Source organism: Macrosteles quadrilineatus, unplaced genomic scaffold (assembly GCF_028750875.1).
Source record: "Macrosteles quadrilineatus isolate MER2022 unplaced genomic scaffold, UCM_ALF_1.0 Scaffold_8__2_contigs__length_117827958, whole genome shotgun sequence".
NCBI lineage: Eukaryota > Metazoa > Arthropoda > Insecta > Hemiptera > Cicadellidae > Macrosteles > Macrosteles quadrilineatus.
Genome location: NW_026542601.1, coordinates 91,472,685 through 91,489,762, shown reverse-complemented (window position 1 = coordinate 91,489,762; position 17,078 = coordinate 91,472,685). Strand labels below are relative to the sequence as shown.

Genomic DNA, 17,078 nt, shown 5'->3' with positions numbered 1-17,078 from the left:
CTTTCCCAAAAAGCGTTTAACAATCTCTGTTTCATCTCCTCTGATAAATGCAACTGGGGCTTTAACTGCAACCTTAGACATCAACTAAACACCCTTTAAAGAAAGGTGGTAATTTAACACAAGATGTTCTACCCGCACATTCACGGGTGTACATAGCAGCCACCATTAATTAAATCCATTTAGATTTTATATTTAATTTAAAGGGCCCAAGTTCGAGAAAATTATCTACAGAAGGGACGTTAAAAGCAGTGGGACCATCATACCTTACGTCCTGAAGTGGCCGAGGTGAGTGTTAGGCATACGGTTGTACCTGAACTCGTCGCCCTCTTTCATGAAGTCCTGTTACAGATCGGTGACAACCTCTTGGACGACTAACACACATGTATTGTTCATCTCATATGCATCGTCTTTTAAGTACCCTTAAGCACTCACTTGTATCAAACAGCTATAAATAGCATCAGTGTTCATTTACCGCACCTCTTTTAAGAGCATAAAATAAGTTAAATAATAATTTAAGTAAACAAAAATGTAAACAAACAACTAATGTCAATTATTGCATTGACCAGCTGTTGTTCACTAATTAATCGAACTAGTGTACCTGTTGCTCGAAATCGAGCAATTGTCAAGTACCAATATTATACAGAAGTTATTTTAAAACTACAGTAATAACAGTCATAATTTTCGATGAGTTTAAAAGACCCGACAAAATGCTTGTGTAACTAATTGTAATACTCACACTATTTAATAGCGCTTTGAAATAATAAACGCTTCTTGTAAAAATAGTTAGCCTTTTTTTTACCCGGCCTTATTTTTTAGTGTTTTCTACAAATGTTTCCCGACTTAAAGCTGTTACCAGTAAACATTTCTTGCATGTATTTATTTGATCTGACTTGAGGTAGGTTTACTTTACCACTGTGACAACATGATGTGTATATTCTTTAATGTTTTTTTTTTACTTACAAAATAAGTTGCTTAGCATAACTGGCAAAAATGATTCATCTCCCCAAGTGATTGTGTACCTGGATTCCCGACTGTGAGACCAGGCCTCTCCTCTAGCCTACTCTTCTCATACGCATAAGATTTCGTATTAATTGTCTCCTCCTCCTGAATATTTCTCCTTTAAACTCAAGAATTGTCTGTTCTTCCAACAAAATTGATTGACTGTTTAGATTTGTCTATAACCTCCTAAATATTACAAACATCAATATTTACTCCCAAAAAGCTGGTAAGTTTCATTTGATATACAGCTGTTTTTGTTTTTAAATTTGTTTTCAATGTAATTCTCATGGGGGAAAATGCGAACTTTGAGAGCGTCTCGTGCCCTTAAGGGTAAGAGTTTTAAAATTCTAAAACCTTTATGCAAAACTACGAATTGAGACGAATTATTTGACACCTCAAACGTTAAAATCGGTCCAGAAATAAAGGAGGAGTTTTGTTCACAAAAAACAGCCCTCACGTTTTCTGACAACAAAAGAAAGATATTTCTGACAACAGCTGGAGTTTCAAAACAATTTTTGTTTCCCATGTTAATCTTATGGAGAAATACGAAACTTTAAAGGGCCCCAGGGCCTCACTCTCTAATTATTTCCCTAAAAAGAAAGTTTCCTGCACAACTTCACGTTACGCTCTTTCCAATGACACCAAAAACATGTCAATCGGTTCAGTAGTTTCGGAGGAGTAATTGTCACAAAATTCCTGCTTGCGTATTAAATAAGTACGAGAGGTCGTCCAGTGGTCGAAACTCGACCAAAAATATGTAATGTACTCACTTATCTATTTTCACCCCACACTGTAAATAAAACATGTGATTGGAGTTTCCTCCATTTGTTTTGATTTTCTGTTTATATTTCGTTGTTATTTCGTAACCAGCATAGCAACGCATAAGATCCATGTTAATTTTTCCAAATTTTTAAACTCATTTTTTGTGCTTATCTTTGAGCCTATTTAAATTTATAAAGGGATTCTGCACACCTACAGGAAAATAGCTTTCCAACGGTATGCGTAGATTTTCCCTACGATGCACACGAGCTGAGAAAAAAGGTTTTAAAGAAACATGCTTGCCTATTAATATATAGATAGATAGATAAAGCGTAGCCCTTTGGAAATCGGCCTCTGGTGCAGAGCCATAAGAGAATTCGTTCATACCAATACTTTTCGGCAAATTTACACACTCTGAGCTTCATTTTGATGTGCCATAAGCCTATAATTTTATTTTGGTTAATGGCCTTAACCATTTACATAACATATAATACTATGATAGAATGATAGATATGCTATCATTACTGAGACTTCCTCTCCCCAGAGTTAAATAAGACACTTAAATTACCAAACAAGCCAGTAATGACGGTGACGTAATTCTGAGAGTTTTACCAATCTACGTTTAAGTGGCATACAAAACAAATCAGTCAAATTCGAATGAAAAATACAAAATATTCACCACTTCCAACAACTTCGTAACACAAAATTACACCAAGGGATTGCTTGCACCTCATTACAAAATCAAATATAGTTAAGGATCTAATAAACCGAGAATGGCTGCTCGGAACTAATAAATGAAACTCGCCGAGCAAATCACCGGTTTGGACCTACAGACAAAACTAGCCACCGAATTGGCAGAAGCGCTATAGCTTGCCCATTATCCGAGGGAGGTCCAGCAATCCGACGTTCATTATAAGTGAAATCATCCTGAAATGGCTAACTAGACGGAAGTCGGTACACGGGTACTGTGATTTGGGAATGTTCAATCACTACTAAATGCTGAATAGCCTCCACAATCTGCCAAAGTCTATGAACTTTTCTCGTAAATTTAGAATAGGCCTATCCATAAGCTAAAAAACCGTCAGCAAACTTACACACGCTTTTTCCCATTAGCTTGACAAAAAAATATATTGTGTAGGGGGTAACTACGAGTTGTTATTGAGAATATCCCAAACACTGCAATAACTTTTAAACCATTATTTCTACAGCGTTGGAGGCTGTGTCGTTTTGTTCAGGATTGAAAGGAATGGCATACTTAACTTAAATTAACATCGTTAGAGCCGTTTTTTGTGAGGTATAACGTCATTAAAAAATATAAAAAATAAAAATTGAAAACATTTTTGGAGATATCGGATGTATTAGTTACCCACTACCCACTACCAAATGCTATCAAAATCGGACCGCAGGTGAAGCCTGTAAGCCTGTCGTTCTGTACACATACACATACACACTTATCACTTCGAAAAAAAAAACTTTTGGAGTTCAGGGAAACCCGAAACTAATATTTCCAAACTCAAACTCTTTGACGAAAAAATACTTCCTCCATTACAAAAATGACTAATGACATGTTATGGGGTCGTACGGGATAAGAAAGTAAAAGTCTAGTAACAATTAGGCCTACACCTAGCCAGAACTTGTGTTATTCGTTACAACCTTGTAACAGTTGAACATTTCACAGATACAAGAAGTAACGGTTCCATATCAGCTACAAGCTCAACGCTAAATCACTCTTCATTAGGCTGGCAGTTCGGATAAGAAACCGGCCGAGACGATTGGGTGTGGAGAAGATTGGGAGTTCACTATTTTATGGTTAGCCTAAATAGAAGTCGGTTGGAGTATAATTCAAGAGTAGAAGGTACAAGTCTGGATTTGGAATTGATAAAGCAATCGTCATATAAGGAGCAGCAGCAGATAGTATGGTTGTCGCTACAGACGAGTAAAGTATAGCTCTCTAGTGCTTACCCCAGGAACGTCTCTAGATTGCACTACAATGAGATTGAAGTAGCCAAATTACAGTATCATCCAATACATTCTTTTTAGACTCGTTCTATGAAGAATGTGAAGACTCAAAAAATTGGTGTAAAGGAACTTTATAGGCCTACTCGTTCTTCTATGTTATCGGGTTGTCTCGGGCGATAGGGTGGTTACGTTTTAAATCTGGATAACAGTGTGGCTGAAACTTGCTACCTAATCTATACTCCGTTCAAACAGCCGTGGCACCTGACGGATTAGGAGAACCCATAGAAACCCTTGGGGCCTCCTAATCCCTCAGGTGCCACGGCTGTTTAAACGGAGTATAAATTCCCAACGAGATCTACAATTCACTTCCCCGTAAAAAAAAATCTACTGCAACGTGTACTAAAAGTTAGTTGTTGACGACGTAGATTGGGCTCTAAAAACTAGAATGGGTTTAGAAGCATGCCCAATTTGGTGATATTCATCAGTAATTATCTACAAATATGAGGTACGTCCATTGGTAGGCCTAATTAGGCTACTTTGTCCCGTACATGTTTAAACCATGACAGATGCCTACTGTAATAGATCCAGTACTTATTGTCACACAAGTTGGCTACTACTCGTCCAGTTACTAACTGGTGATGCAAGAGTGTTTGGCCTGCGACAGGATGCTCATTGCCACATAAAAGTTTGCTGTAAGAGAACAGAGAAGCGCAGTCCCCGCATTACCAATTACTAGCACCCTCGTCCCATCGATTTTCAGTTAGCGTGTTGGTTGCTGGGTCGCAGCCGGCGCTGGATGAAAGTCATCTCGCTATGGAGATGTTACGAAAACCGTGAGATTGAGATTACTGAAACGAGTAGGAAAATGTACAAGGGGAGTCTATTTAGGGTAAAATATCAAACTGGTTGTAACTTGGGAGAATTTTATCTTCTGTAAATGTCCATTTACATTACAATGGTTATTTTGTGAGGTAAGCTTCATTTACATGATGTGGAAATGCTTATTCCTGTGTAACTTATTGCAAATAGCCATAGAATAGCCAAACACCTTTAGAGAATAATCGTACCTATTGTTAAAACTACAAAATGTTTGAAAACAGAATAACTACACTTTCCATTATGAATACACAAGTATTCGGTACATTTTATGTTTATCATGTCATTTTCGGCGAGTCGACGATTAAAATGTTTGTATAGGTTTTGCTCCACAAAAGGCATTTATATTGCTAATGCGTGTGTAATGTTTGAGTATATCCTTTTTCGTTTATTTTTGTGTTGAAACAGTAAAACATGTTTATGCAGATTATCATTTATATGTGCAAATGTAAATGCTTGAGTTGTCTCATCAAGAAATTCTGCTCTTCCTAGTGCCTATGATTAAAAATATGTTTTACTAGCTGTGTGCCCGTTCTACGCACGGGGATCTTATTGTAGTCAGTTGAAACCTTATTATTAAGAACAGAAGTTGGGTTTGCATATTTTCAGATATGCTGGCAAAACTATTATAAATAAACCTTCGCAAATACAGTATCTGACAGTTTCAAGCCAAAACAAATGCTTTGAAATTAAATTTAGCCTGGGTCGTGTTGGTCCATATGTTAAATCCAATGATTAAACTAAAAAATGCTTTATAGATCTATGAGGCATAGCCCTAATGTAGGCCTATAATTGAAAGTTACCTTCCACAATGATTAAAAGTATTTAAGGTACTACCTCAACCTCACAATTTAACACTTTATTCGGGTTGACATTTTTATTATAGGCTAAAGGTGCTTTTGTCCTTTCCGTGAAACACTGAGAAATACAGTAAGGACATAATGCGTTACCAATAGACATACACACAAAAAGGGAATTTGCTACGTTTTAAGCATAACAAAGTACTTATACAATTAGTATCTGAAATCTTTGTTAATGTCATCAAATTTCATCATAACAATTTATATTTGCTTGGACCGATGATGACCCGAAATGACGGCTTACTATATGAAATGAAGTACTATAGACGATTTAGATTGGTAATTTATAATACAAATTACCAAAATAGGCCACGAACTATTGATACATAAACAACGTAAAGCGTTTAAACAATTCATGATGGTTTGCTGAATGAATGTTTTACTAAAATGCGTTAAGTTTTATCGTTTTCTTAGCATAAACTAACATTTTGGAATCAAGAAAGAAAAAGCAAAAATTGTACAGTTAAGACATCAATTAAATTGAATACGCCTGTAGTAATAAATAAGGTACAACACCAACGATAACTAATTTGTAAAGTACAGTGATGTGTTGGAACTTAAAAATGATTCTTGCTGCACCAACAGTACCAACGGTTCTAAGGAATAGAACCGGTACAAAAAACCAACGTTCACAGTTGAGAACTATAGTAGGCCTAAAGCCGACCAATTATATGACTTAATCAAGTCCCGAGGTTATTGATCTCTTGGTTTTGGATTGTCTCGTAAAACGTTTTAAAACGGCAATCAAAGTTATTTCCCATTAATTGCTTTATTTGTAAACAACTTTTAATGTAATTTATCGGTGTCAGTTTGAAAAAAAAAACAACCTCATACAAACAACTTTTTGTTATTTAATAGATTACGTATCCTCTAAACAATGATTGGTAAAGGCTATCTATTAACATTAGAAGGAAATGTGACAAAAATCACACAACGTTGGGTTTTTGGACGTTTGTAATTTTATTTCTTAAGTAGGTAGGCCGTGTATTCTAGGGAAAAGTACCGGTATCAAGGATCGTCGTGGAAAAGGTTTTTATGAATAATTGGGTAGGCGTACGTACCCAAGAGATGGGCTATGGGCCTATTGGCTGTATGGTCCAGCGATTGCATCACACGGTGAGTAGGTACTATTGACTATATATATATAGTCAATGGTAGGAACAGAAAATAACACATTAGAAAAGCGAGCTTAGCATCATCCGTAAACCTCTGTTGTGATTTTTTACTTTACACTTTACACAACCGCCATTGAAGCGCCGTCAATGAGTGGAAACCATGTTTCTAAGCTATTGGCGACGATCATTATTAAATTGAAGTTTCCCAGCCGTATACAACACTGATTCAAGGTCTTCTTTCTGGTTATCAAAACTCAAGAACAATTTATACACAAAGAATCTCTGGTTCCTGAACTGGATGATGCATAGTTATTTAATTTCATTTACGGTTACACTATTACACTATATTATTGCACTTTCGATTAATTAAATCCGTTATGTAAGAAAAACGTTTTTAATCTCACTTGGTTGGGATTTGCATTCAAAACGTGATTGAAAAAGGTTGCGGTATTTGTAAACAACATTTGTAAACATATCAGTGACAGCTAGGAAAAATAATCTTGATCCGAACAGCTGTTCGTTATTTCATAGATGATTATGCAATAAAAATTGGACGAAAACTAGACATAAATCGCACAAAACTGCATTTTTGAACGTTCGTAATATTATTTACAAAGTAGTGAGGCCATATTTTAATTGCTAAAGACAATCTCGCCAATCCAGTGAATACATTAAAATGACTTGGATCTTGATAGGTACTCTCGTTTTCCAGGAGAAGATTGCGTAAAATGCCATCTTGAGTGTTACAGACAAAGGGAAAGACAGACAGACAGACAGAAATTGAGATAAGACTCGATTCTGCTTATTTAATGTATAAGACGTAAAAATAACCTAAAAATATATAATTCTGAGCAATGTACAGACAAAACTCTAATTTTATTTATATAGATAGATTTCATCTCACGAAACTGGTACTGTACCGAAAAAAATTCTTTTTGTCCATGCTGATACATATCTGGAAGTACCTACATCATATAAAGGGATGTACTTCATGCTGGAAGAATTCTGCCTACAAAACGTCAAAACAAATCAGACAGCGTCTCGAGAGAATAAAGTAGGCCTAACTTGTACGACTCTAAGTAACAAGTACGAGTAACTTGTGCTTAGACTGTAAGTCTCAACTCAGGATTCAGGAAATTCTCACTCATAGTAGAAAAATGTCGGCGTTGAGCCGTTTAGTAGATGATTTAGCCGGCGAGGCTGAGGCAGGTAGATAGACCGCCTAATGGCTCCTTGTAAATCACCATGACAGTGCGGCAGCGGGCAGATGGCTTTAGACCGGCCTATTCCTGGATAACATGTGTGCCCAGCCGCTCTGCCTCCAGTCTCCTCTGCCGTTCAACAAGCCACAAGACAGCGCGTCATTCCGGAACATTTTCAAAACTGAATGTCAAATGAAGTCACAAACATCTCTTTGGGTCAATTAGTCAACGCGCGGAGCTCCTAAAAAAGGTTCTAACTATAGTCTGTATGATGGAACCCGTATCCTAAATCTCCGAATACCTGGGGACTTACAAAAATATTTGGACCTGACTAGCCCCTGGTAGACGAAGTAGCAGGAAACAGATTCCATCATATTGTACTATTGTACATACTAAAACACACAACACGCCAATAATTTCCACACTAGGGTTTCATAATTATCTTTACGTTTGCAGCGTGACGAGACGTGAACACAAGCTGTAGATGTATTTATCCAAAACAAGAAAGGATATCCTCCTGGGCAAGGAGAGCTACCTCTGCTTCGGAGATACTTACACTAATTCGATGAAACATTAGACATTGGATACAAACGTCCAAATTACAACACACCTGTTAAACTTTACACGTTAAACTACGTGTTAAACATAGGTTACCCTAACTGAACAAATGAACAAAGTTGTTTAAGTAAGAAAGCCGTCCAGTAAAACAAAAATGCCAACAATTGGGAGACAAAATACTTATTTAATATCATATCTGGAAGGCTTTCAAATTGATAACACGGATTTAAAATTATTATGAGCGTACGCCAGAGGATCGTGATTTTTAGAAAGGGACGATCCAAACTGAAACCAAACCTGTAGTTTTAAAATACTGGTTTCAGTGTGGCCTTGATATTCAGGGTTACAATACCCCATCGGCCGCGCAACAGGGGCGCTCTACGGGAAACCAATCCATTACGAAGGATAAAAACACATAACCATTAATAAGGCTCGAATTGGACATCCGCCCTCACTGCATAATCTTTTTTTAAATAAAAACTTAGCCATCTACCAACAATGTGCACTTATAATTTTTTTATTCTCTTTTACTTAATTGTCAACCTTCATTTAAGCTAGTACACCAATCACCAAGCCAATAATAATTTTAAAACTACAATATAAAACTAATGGTTGCGTCCATATCTTTCTTCTTCCAAACACACAAATCTCTGACAACTAACCATACAAACCCAAAATTAAAACGTAAGTTACAGGTACAGTAAAAGTAAGTAGGCGAAAAATTCCTTAAACCTAAAAAATAAACGGTATCAGCATTCTGACACATACTTCCTCCCATAAGCTTGTCAACAATCATGGGTAAGCGGCGAGAGTATGATATTTATAGTTAAAAATCACAAAAGTTGCAACAACTTTTGAGCAATAATTTATTGTTACAGCAATGTTATACTATTTTTTTAGAATTATAAGGACCACATATTAATTTTGATCAAAATTAGTTTTTCACCAAAAATCCGACTGTTTTTATTATTTTATGTTTTTTTTTCATTGGAAAATAGCATTTAAGTTACAATAACTTTTAAAAAGTAGTTCTTACCGAAATGGGAGTAGGCCTAGGCTACCATTTTGTTTCAAGGGAATTTAAAGGGCTACAACATGCTAAATTTTTATCAAATAATCGTTCGGGCCATTTTCGAGAAAATCCGATTTTTCCGTTATTTTATGGGGTTTTATGGGAAAATCCCCATTAAAAAAAAAACAAAAAAAAAACTCAAAATTGTAAGGACTATAACATTCCTAAGCCTTCTAAGTAAGGCTAAATCAAAACTGGCTTTTTTCTAAAATCCTATTTTTTTGTTATTTTATGGGGTTTTTATGGGAAAATAACATAGTTTACAATAACTCTTGAACCGTATTTTTTACAAAAATGGGAGTCGTGCCATTTTGTTCAGAATTTAAAGGGCTACAACATAAGTACTAATTGTTTATCAAAATCGTTCGGGCCATTTTTGAGAAAATTCGATTTTCCCGTTATTCTTGGGCAGAAAAGTAAATCAGTCCCGGGTCCAGGTCTTACCATGAGTACTACCACTTACCACACTACCTGTGCGGTAATAGCTCATTCCCTATATGGGAAATTCGCTAAAACAGTACATTTTATAAAGCTACTAGTATCTCACTTATTTATACCACGTTCATGCTATTCATGTTTGGTTCCTTAAATTGCGTCACATTCTCATAAAACTCAATGATGGCGAAGATACGTCTTTTTTTATTGAATAGTGTTACCTGAGTAATATCACAACAAACCCTCTGCTTTTGGTCCGCAGCAGATGCCTAATTACCGGTTTATATTTATTCTATATTTAGATTCTGATGGATTCAGAGACACAACAAAGCAGGCCACAAAATTGGAGCCTCGAGAAGCAGAAAAACGCAGATAACAAACTATTGTTTGACTAACAAGGGTTCCTATTTGGTTTAGTGAGGGATGAAGGATCTCCGAAAAACTGAACAAAAACCAAAACAGGTTCTAGAACTAGCAGACAGGTGTTCTAGCAGGTCAGACGTGTTATTATTGGTGGGTCTAGGATGAAATTACACAACCACACAGGCCTTGTTAGATTGGGATTAGAATTAGAAGTAAGCGCATCTAAAATTATTAGTAGCAAGGTGTAAACATTAAATATACCTGGTCTATAAGTATTTTTACTGCATTGGACAAGATATCGAGAAACACGTCGACTTTTTATTTGGGGCCAAAAATCGGTCTACAGTCTAACTTAATGTAGGATTTAACAACGGTGAAATAAAGTAAAAAAATATCCTACCTGGAAGACATAGGTACATAGGGGCGAATCAACATAGGATTTTAGCATTAAATTACAACGTGACGAGTAAATAAACTCGAAATAGCTTTAAGTAATCCTAAAAAAATTTTATTGTAAGAAATAACAGATTGTTGATAGGCGATAGCTTTGACCATCCAATAGTCAATGGCGATAGAGGATTTAGGGATATGGTAGGGATTGAACACGGTTCAAGTCTTTATGTGTTCCAAAAATTGTCCAATACAAATAACTTGTTAAATTGTTATGTTAATGTTTTTAAAAAATGTACACTTATCTATTACAAATTGCCCTAAAATAAATACATTTGTTCAATTTTTTTAATTTCTTTTAGGAAGTCCTGAAGTACAATGTGACAAGGTCAAAAGTTGTTGGTTGTTTATGTGGACCAACTCCTGTCATGGTCATATCATGTTGAACATCTCTGTACTAGACTAAGTAGATTGACATTTCTTTTTAGAAAACTCAATGATGTAGTTCCTTTTGACTATATAAAAACTGCTTATTTTGCACTTTTTCATTCAGTCCTTAGTTAGAAAAAAAACCTACAGTGTGGAATAATCTTTTGGGGCAGCAGCCCTCACAGTCACATCACTGATGTTGTTCTTTTAATACAGAAACAGGTGATCAGAGTCATGGCAAATGTCAATCACAAGGAACTCTGTGAACCAATTTTTGTAGATTTTAAGATTTTGACTGCCATTAATTTATTTTTATATATAGCCTATAACATTTTGTTGACTAGTTTTAAGAACCTGAAATCCCACACTCTTAGGGGTGATGTCCACAATTTTAATACCAGGAATAAAGGGAAAATTGACATCCCTTATGCTAGACTTTAAATGAAATCTTATTATGAAGTACTGGGACTCAAATGCCTTAATGAACTCCCTAAGGAAATACTTTTGTTAAACAACAAAGCTTTCAAAAATAAAATTCTTCAGTGGCTGACTGTACACCCTTTTTATGGGCTGGGAGAATTTTTTGAATGTTCAACCAAAGAAATCGTAATCTAGTCACTGCCTTTTTCATAAGTATTTCTCTTGTAAGTTAATGTTTTTCACTAAATTATATCTTGTAGCCTACCTATCTATTTTTCTGTAAGTATACCGTAGTCTTCACTGTGTCACCTAAATGACCTTAGTTGTATCTTATTTTATTTTTTTGTTAATGCCTGATTTGTTTATGTAGGCCTACTGTAATTTATCTTTGACTTGTGTTTTTGCAGCATGTAGGCCCAATCAACTTTAGTGACATATCCAAATGCAAGTGCATGTCTAATGGAATAAAATATTGATTCTGATTCTGAAATACAAACACTGTAAAAAGTGGCAGACAAATAATTTTTATAAATAGGTATGTGGAGCATGAAGATAATAGAAAACCCAGGTTTAAAACCATAACATGCCAAGAAGCCCTTCTCAAAGTCAATAAATAAAACTCAAATTGTACTCGACCAAACTATTTTTTAGAAATTCTAAATTGCCACATCAGTGGTACCAGTGTCGTGAAAGGTTTCCTCCTGGTGTAAATTTAAGCCCTAGTTTAGAATTAAGTACAAGGTAGTTACCTAACTCAGGTGAATCGCAACTGTTTCATTCGGAACATAGCCTAGGCTCATTTTACCAATATAGTACTTAACTCACTTGGACCCAGACCCACTGTTAGCATGTGGTGCGCTATGGGCCTGAGAGGGCATATTTGCACCCCCCTTCGCCCCTTCCTTACGGAAAATTTCTCCTTGCGGCTCCAACAAGCCAACTATACCACATCAGAGTCCATGACCGACAATTAAATTGCAAACATACGGTAGGTAGCTAGCTATCTTCCTATCATCCCTGGATGTAATTTCTAACGTCCAAGTATATATGTAGGGCCTAGGCCTATATATAATATTGTGAACTGTTTGTTCACGTTCTGCAAGTATTTTATTCTTCTGTGCGTGTAAAAGTAAATTTTTATTTTCTGTTGAGACGCAATCTACCCCTGTATTTTGGGTAAAAGATGAAGAAAGGAGTAAGTAACAAACCTAAAACCTCTTGTGCCCTTTACTAAAGCGGACCTGCTTGGCACCACGGTAAAAACATTAATTAGGCCTTTAAGTAACTACCTTCGGGTAGAATAAGAATCAGACATCCCACCTCAATGGAAAAGTTTAGCCAGTATTTAAATCAAAGTGGATGCCTAAATTAGAAGTTGAATTGAGTCACCAACAGAGCCTACTGATGTAAATTAACAAATTCTGTTCAATTCACCAACCTTTCAACCAAGACAAAATGATAGGAAATCTTCTTTTAGGCCAACTGTTACAATCTAGGCCTATTAAAGGTATATTTAAGTTCAACAGCTAGGCCTATATATATCAGTAAAAGAAATTAAAGAAGTCCCACCCCTGCCATAAGTATTTTAATTTAGCTTAGGCTAACTATTTAAATAGGCTAAAAAAATGTTGCTGGAACTTACCTTCAACTTTTCCCATTGCGAGGATGGTTATAGTTTTGACAGCCGGAACAGCCCATGCTGCAAGATGAAAGTACTGAGAGTTGGCTTCAATAGCTTCATGTCCCCATTTTAATCCAGCAGCCAAAAACCAAGTCAGAGTCAACACTACCCACCAAATCGAAGATGCCATTCCAAAAAAGTACAACACCATAAAAACAATTGTGCAAAGTTCGTGTTTCGTTCCTTGAGTTATTAAAGAAACCATGTGAAGATGAGGTATATGAACGGGTGGGGGAAAAGGTTTCTGGCAGGCTATCGTATATCCTGAACCAAAACCGATAACGTAAGCAATGGAAACAGCGAGATAACACACTGACAAAAATATTATAGGTCGCTCAGGATAACGAAATCTATCTGTATCAATCATAAATGTCAAAACAGTCAAAAGACAAGATGCACAACATAGAACTGACCAAACTCCAACCCATATCCTTGCAAATCTTCTTTGTTCTTCAGTAAAAAACATACCATCACAAGGTGCCCCACAGTCTTTTTCGATTTTGTCGCCAACTTTAAGTGAATAATCCATGCCTTTAGGAACTTTGAATTGAACAGGACAAGCAAAGCCAAAGTCTCTTGCGCCTTCAGGTATGTGAGGGTAGTTTGGTAAGCCTATACTATGATCATTGGGCATTCTAGAACCATAGCCAGGACGGGCATACCCTGAACTTGGAAATCCCATTCCAGAATGAGCTGTTTGCCCAATACTGGTCCTAGTGTTACCACTGTTGGCTCCAGCAGTGTTATTTTCTCCGACACAAATGTCAGGACCTCCAGCTTCTGGAAACTTAGCACAATCTAGATCGTCCGGCCACGGAAATCCAAACTTATTCATCAACTCTTCACACCCATTTCTAGCAGACAAACACAATGATCTACAAGGAGGGATAGCTCTGTCTAATATGGTGCAGACTGGAGCATACATTGAACAAAGGAAAAACTGAAGATCATGACTACATTTAACTTTGACAAGAGGAAAAAACTGATGAACTTCTAGACCAGCATCTTCCTGCTTTTGATGGTTCAGTAGGTTAGGCATTATTGTTTCATTGTACTTAATATCCAAACAGAAAGGAATTGTAATAGGTTCACATCTACCATGATGAGGCAAACTATCCCTATCCGAGACTCTGGATGAACTGTGCTGCGATGATAAACCTTGTGATGCACTGACAAAAACAATCAAGCATAGGAGGTGGCGTACAGCATGAAATCCCATGGCAAAACTAAATAAATTTCACTTTGTCACTTAAATTTACGCTACTAAGAATTTTAGATTCAAAGCAACGCACAACACTGAAGGTTATGTGACTTGTAAACACAAAACCTTTTCACAATTTTCATCACAAAAAACTGGACACTCAGGTCAAAATATTACCAAATATCAAAATTTCACTATAAGACACGAAATAATCACAAATTTTAATTCAGCACCACCGACAATATACGCGATTTGCATTTTAATCCGACACAACCGTCAATAAACAAACCCGACAACACGACCGACGAAACCAAGACGACTACGAATTACGAACGACTACGGCGGTATTTCAAAATGGCTTCTTACCGAGCTGAGCTCTGTCGGCAAGTAATGGAACTTTAGTCACTGCTACCAACAGGACAAAATGAAGTCCACGATTAGACTTTCGACGTATTATTAAACATGTGTATTATGGTCCTTAAACATTTTTATTTTTTTAAAAATTACCATGAAACGAATAATGAGCAGATTATTGTCCAAATACTATCACATTCGTTTGATTTTCTTCACAGACATCTACAAGAGATATTAGGTCAGGTCTGTTATGCCAAGGGAGTATTTAGATTAAACCAAACCAATAAACATACTCATAAATCTATAAGGTTATGCTATTTTGAATTAACTTGTTATATGACTTCGGTCAACACACCTTATAGCAAATCTTATATTAAAAAAATTGGTTTTTCTTTTTCCGAGTTCGTTTGGCTCTTCTACCCGACCAATTTTCTTGATTGAGGTCTCAAATTGAAAGTCTGCACGCACAGATTTGCCATCTCGACATATAGGTACGTAAACGAAATTTGCTCCCCATGTATTTCTTATGGGAGTTAAATTTGGATTTTCTTTTCCGAGTTCGATTGGCTCTTCTATCAGACCGATTTTCATGATTGAGGTCTCGAATTGAAGGTATGCACGCACAGATTTGCCATCAAGCATCGGCATATAATTATCTATAATCTCACTCGGCTTATACGTAAACGAAATTTGCTCTCCATGTATTTCTTATGGGAGTTAAATTTGGTTTCTATTTGCCGAGATCGTTTAGCTCTTCTACCTACCCGATTTTCATGATTGAGGTCTCAAATTGAAGTAATGCACGCAAAGTTTTCACATCAAGCATCGGTAAGTTATACACCTATAGGCTACTTACCTACTGTATTATTCCACTATAAAAACAAATTTTATATTTTTTTAAATTCTTACTCCAATTTAAGATGTATTTCACCAGTTATAATTAATTATATAATCCTATATTTTGGTCTAAAAACTTTCAGTGAAATGTCGGTTTTTATTTAAGCAATTAAGATACTGTATTACTCAATCAAAAATCATAAATTTGATTATTTCTCGGATATTATATTTGTTTTATCATTCATTGTTACCTCCAGTTTTGTCACTAGCTGAATACCTAAACCATACAATTAAAAAAAAAACAAATACTAGACCATAGTTTAAGGCGTTTTGTTTTTTTACTATTTTAGTCTCCACAGACTAGGAGGGTTATTCAACTTTTTTTTAACTCACATCAAATTACCTTGATTCTTGAAAGAAAAATTCAGTCTCCTGCCTCGGGAAGTATAGGACAGTGTTAAGACAAAGTCATAACTTAAAAGTATGACTACACACTGTATTATTTATATTATTTTTTTGTCCTTCCTAGTAGGGGTGAGCATCCAGGGACGTACTCAGACCTGTTTTTACGGACCATTTGACCATTTAGCCCTAGGGGGGGGGGGTGCCGCCAAAGCTGGGTACGGCCCTGTGAGCATTAATAGGTCAACCATCAATGTTTTTGGGCTAATGTTTTCGCAGTTTTTCATCTACTCTCTGTACTACGACAGCTAATTAATCTGTCATAGAATCATCGATATTTCAATACTTGGCCAGTAACATCGATGTAAAAAAAATCTGTAATCTATCATCGATTTAAAGACATCGAACATTGAAAGAAAAACATCGATGTTTCTATCAATGCTCATCCCTACTTCCTAGGATGTTAGGCTCTAGCTTAGAACCGTTTTAAATGGGTTACATCTGGCTAGGATTGTTTCCAGTATTATCACATACCAGTTGTTAAAATGTTGATTGGCAGAGTTTGTACCTGGGGCCTGAGGGACTGAAACCCACACTTTACCAGCTCGCTCCCAGATATTTGATATTTTAAAACACATTTAGTTGATAAAATACACTTGGAGAACTACTAGTATTGATATGTTACTTACTCTTACTGCCAGGGCCATGCATATCTAAGAAGACATTTGGCCGCACCAACAAAGCCTCTCCATCTTGCTCTATCCTCTGCATCCTCCTCAGTTGCTCCATGTCTTTCTTTACTTGGCTCCACCATTTTTGTTTTGGCCTTCCTCTCGCTCGGTCGTCTTCCTTCGGGATTTCTCAGTAAAACTAATTTTAACTTATTTTGCTGCTCTCTTCGTAAAACATGTCCAGCCCATCTAACTCTTCTACACTTAAATTCACACACCACATCTGGATCTCTGTAGAGTTCTCTCAGTTCTCTGTTGTGTCTCTTCCTCCATTCACCACCTTCATAAATTGGTCCATAGATTTTTTCTTAAAATCATATTTTCGAATGTGATTAACTTCTTTTTTTTATTTGGTTTCCATGTTTCAGCTCCGTATAATAATACTGGGCTGATTATTGTCTTATAAATTCTAACTTTGGTGTTTTTAAAACCCCA

The 17,078-nt window shown here is 36.2% G+C and overlaps 1 protein-coding gene across 1 annotated transcript in view; it reads right to left on the bottom strand.

Moving 5' to 3' along the window:
- Positions 1 to 14,628, bottom strand: part of LOC129001251 (frizzled-2-like) — an 87,749-nt gene extending 73,121 nt beyond the window's left edge. The window contains exon 1 of the mRNA XM_054428484.1: positions 13,080 to 14,628. Coding sequence (XP_054284459.1) covers positions 13,080 to 14,337 — 1,258 coding nt within the window. The 5' untranslated portion in view covers positions 14,338 to 14,628. The remainder of the gene's footprint in view (positions 1 to 13,079) is intronic.
- Positions 14,629 to 17,078: the final 2,450 nt, after the last annotated feature.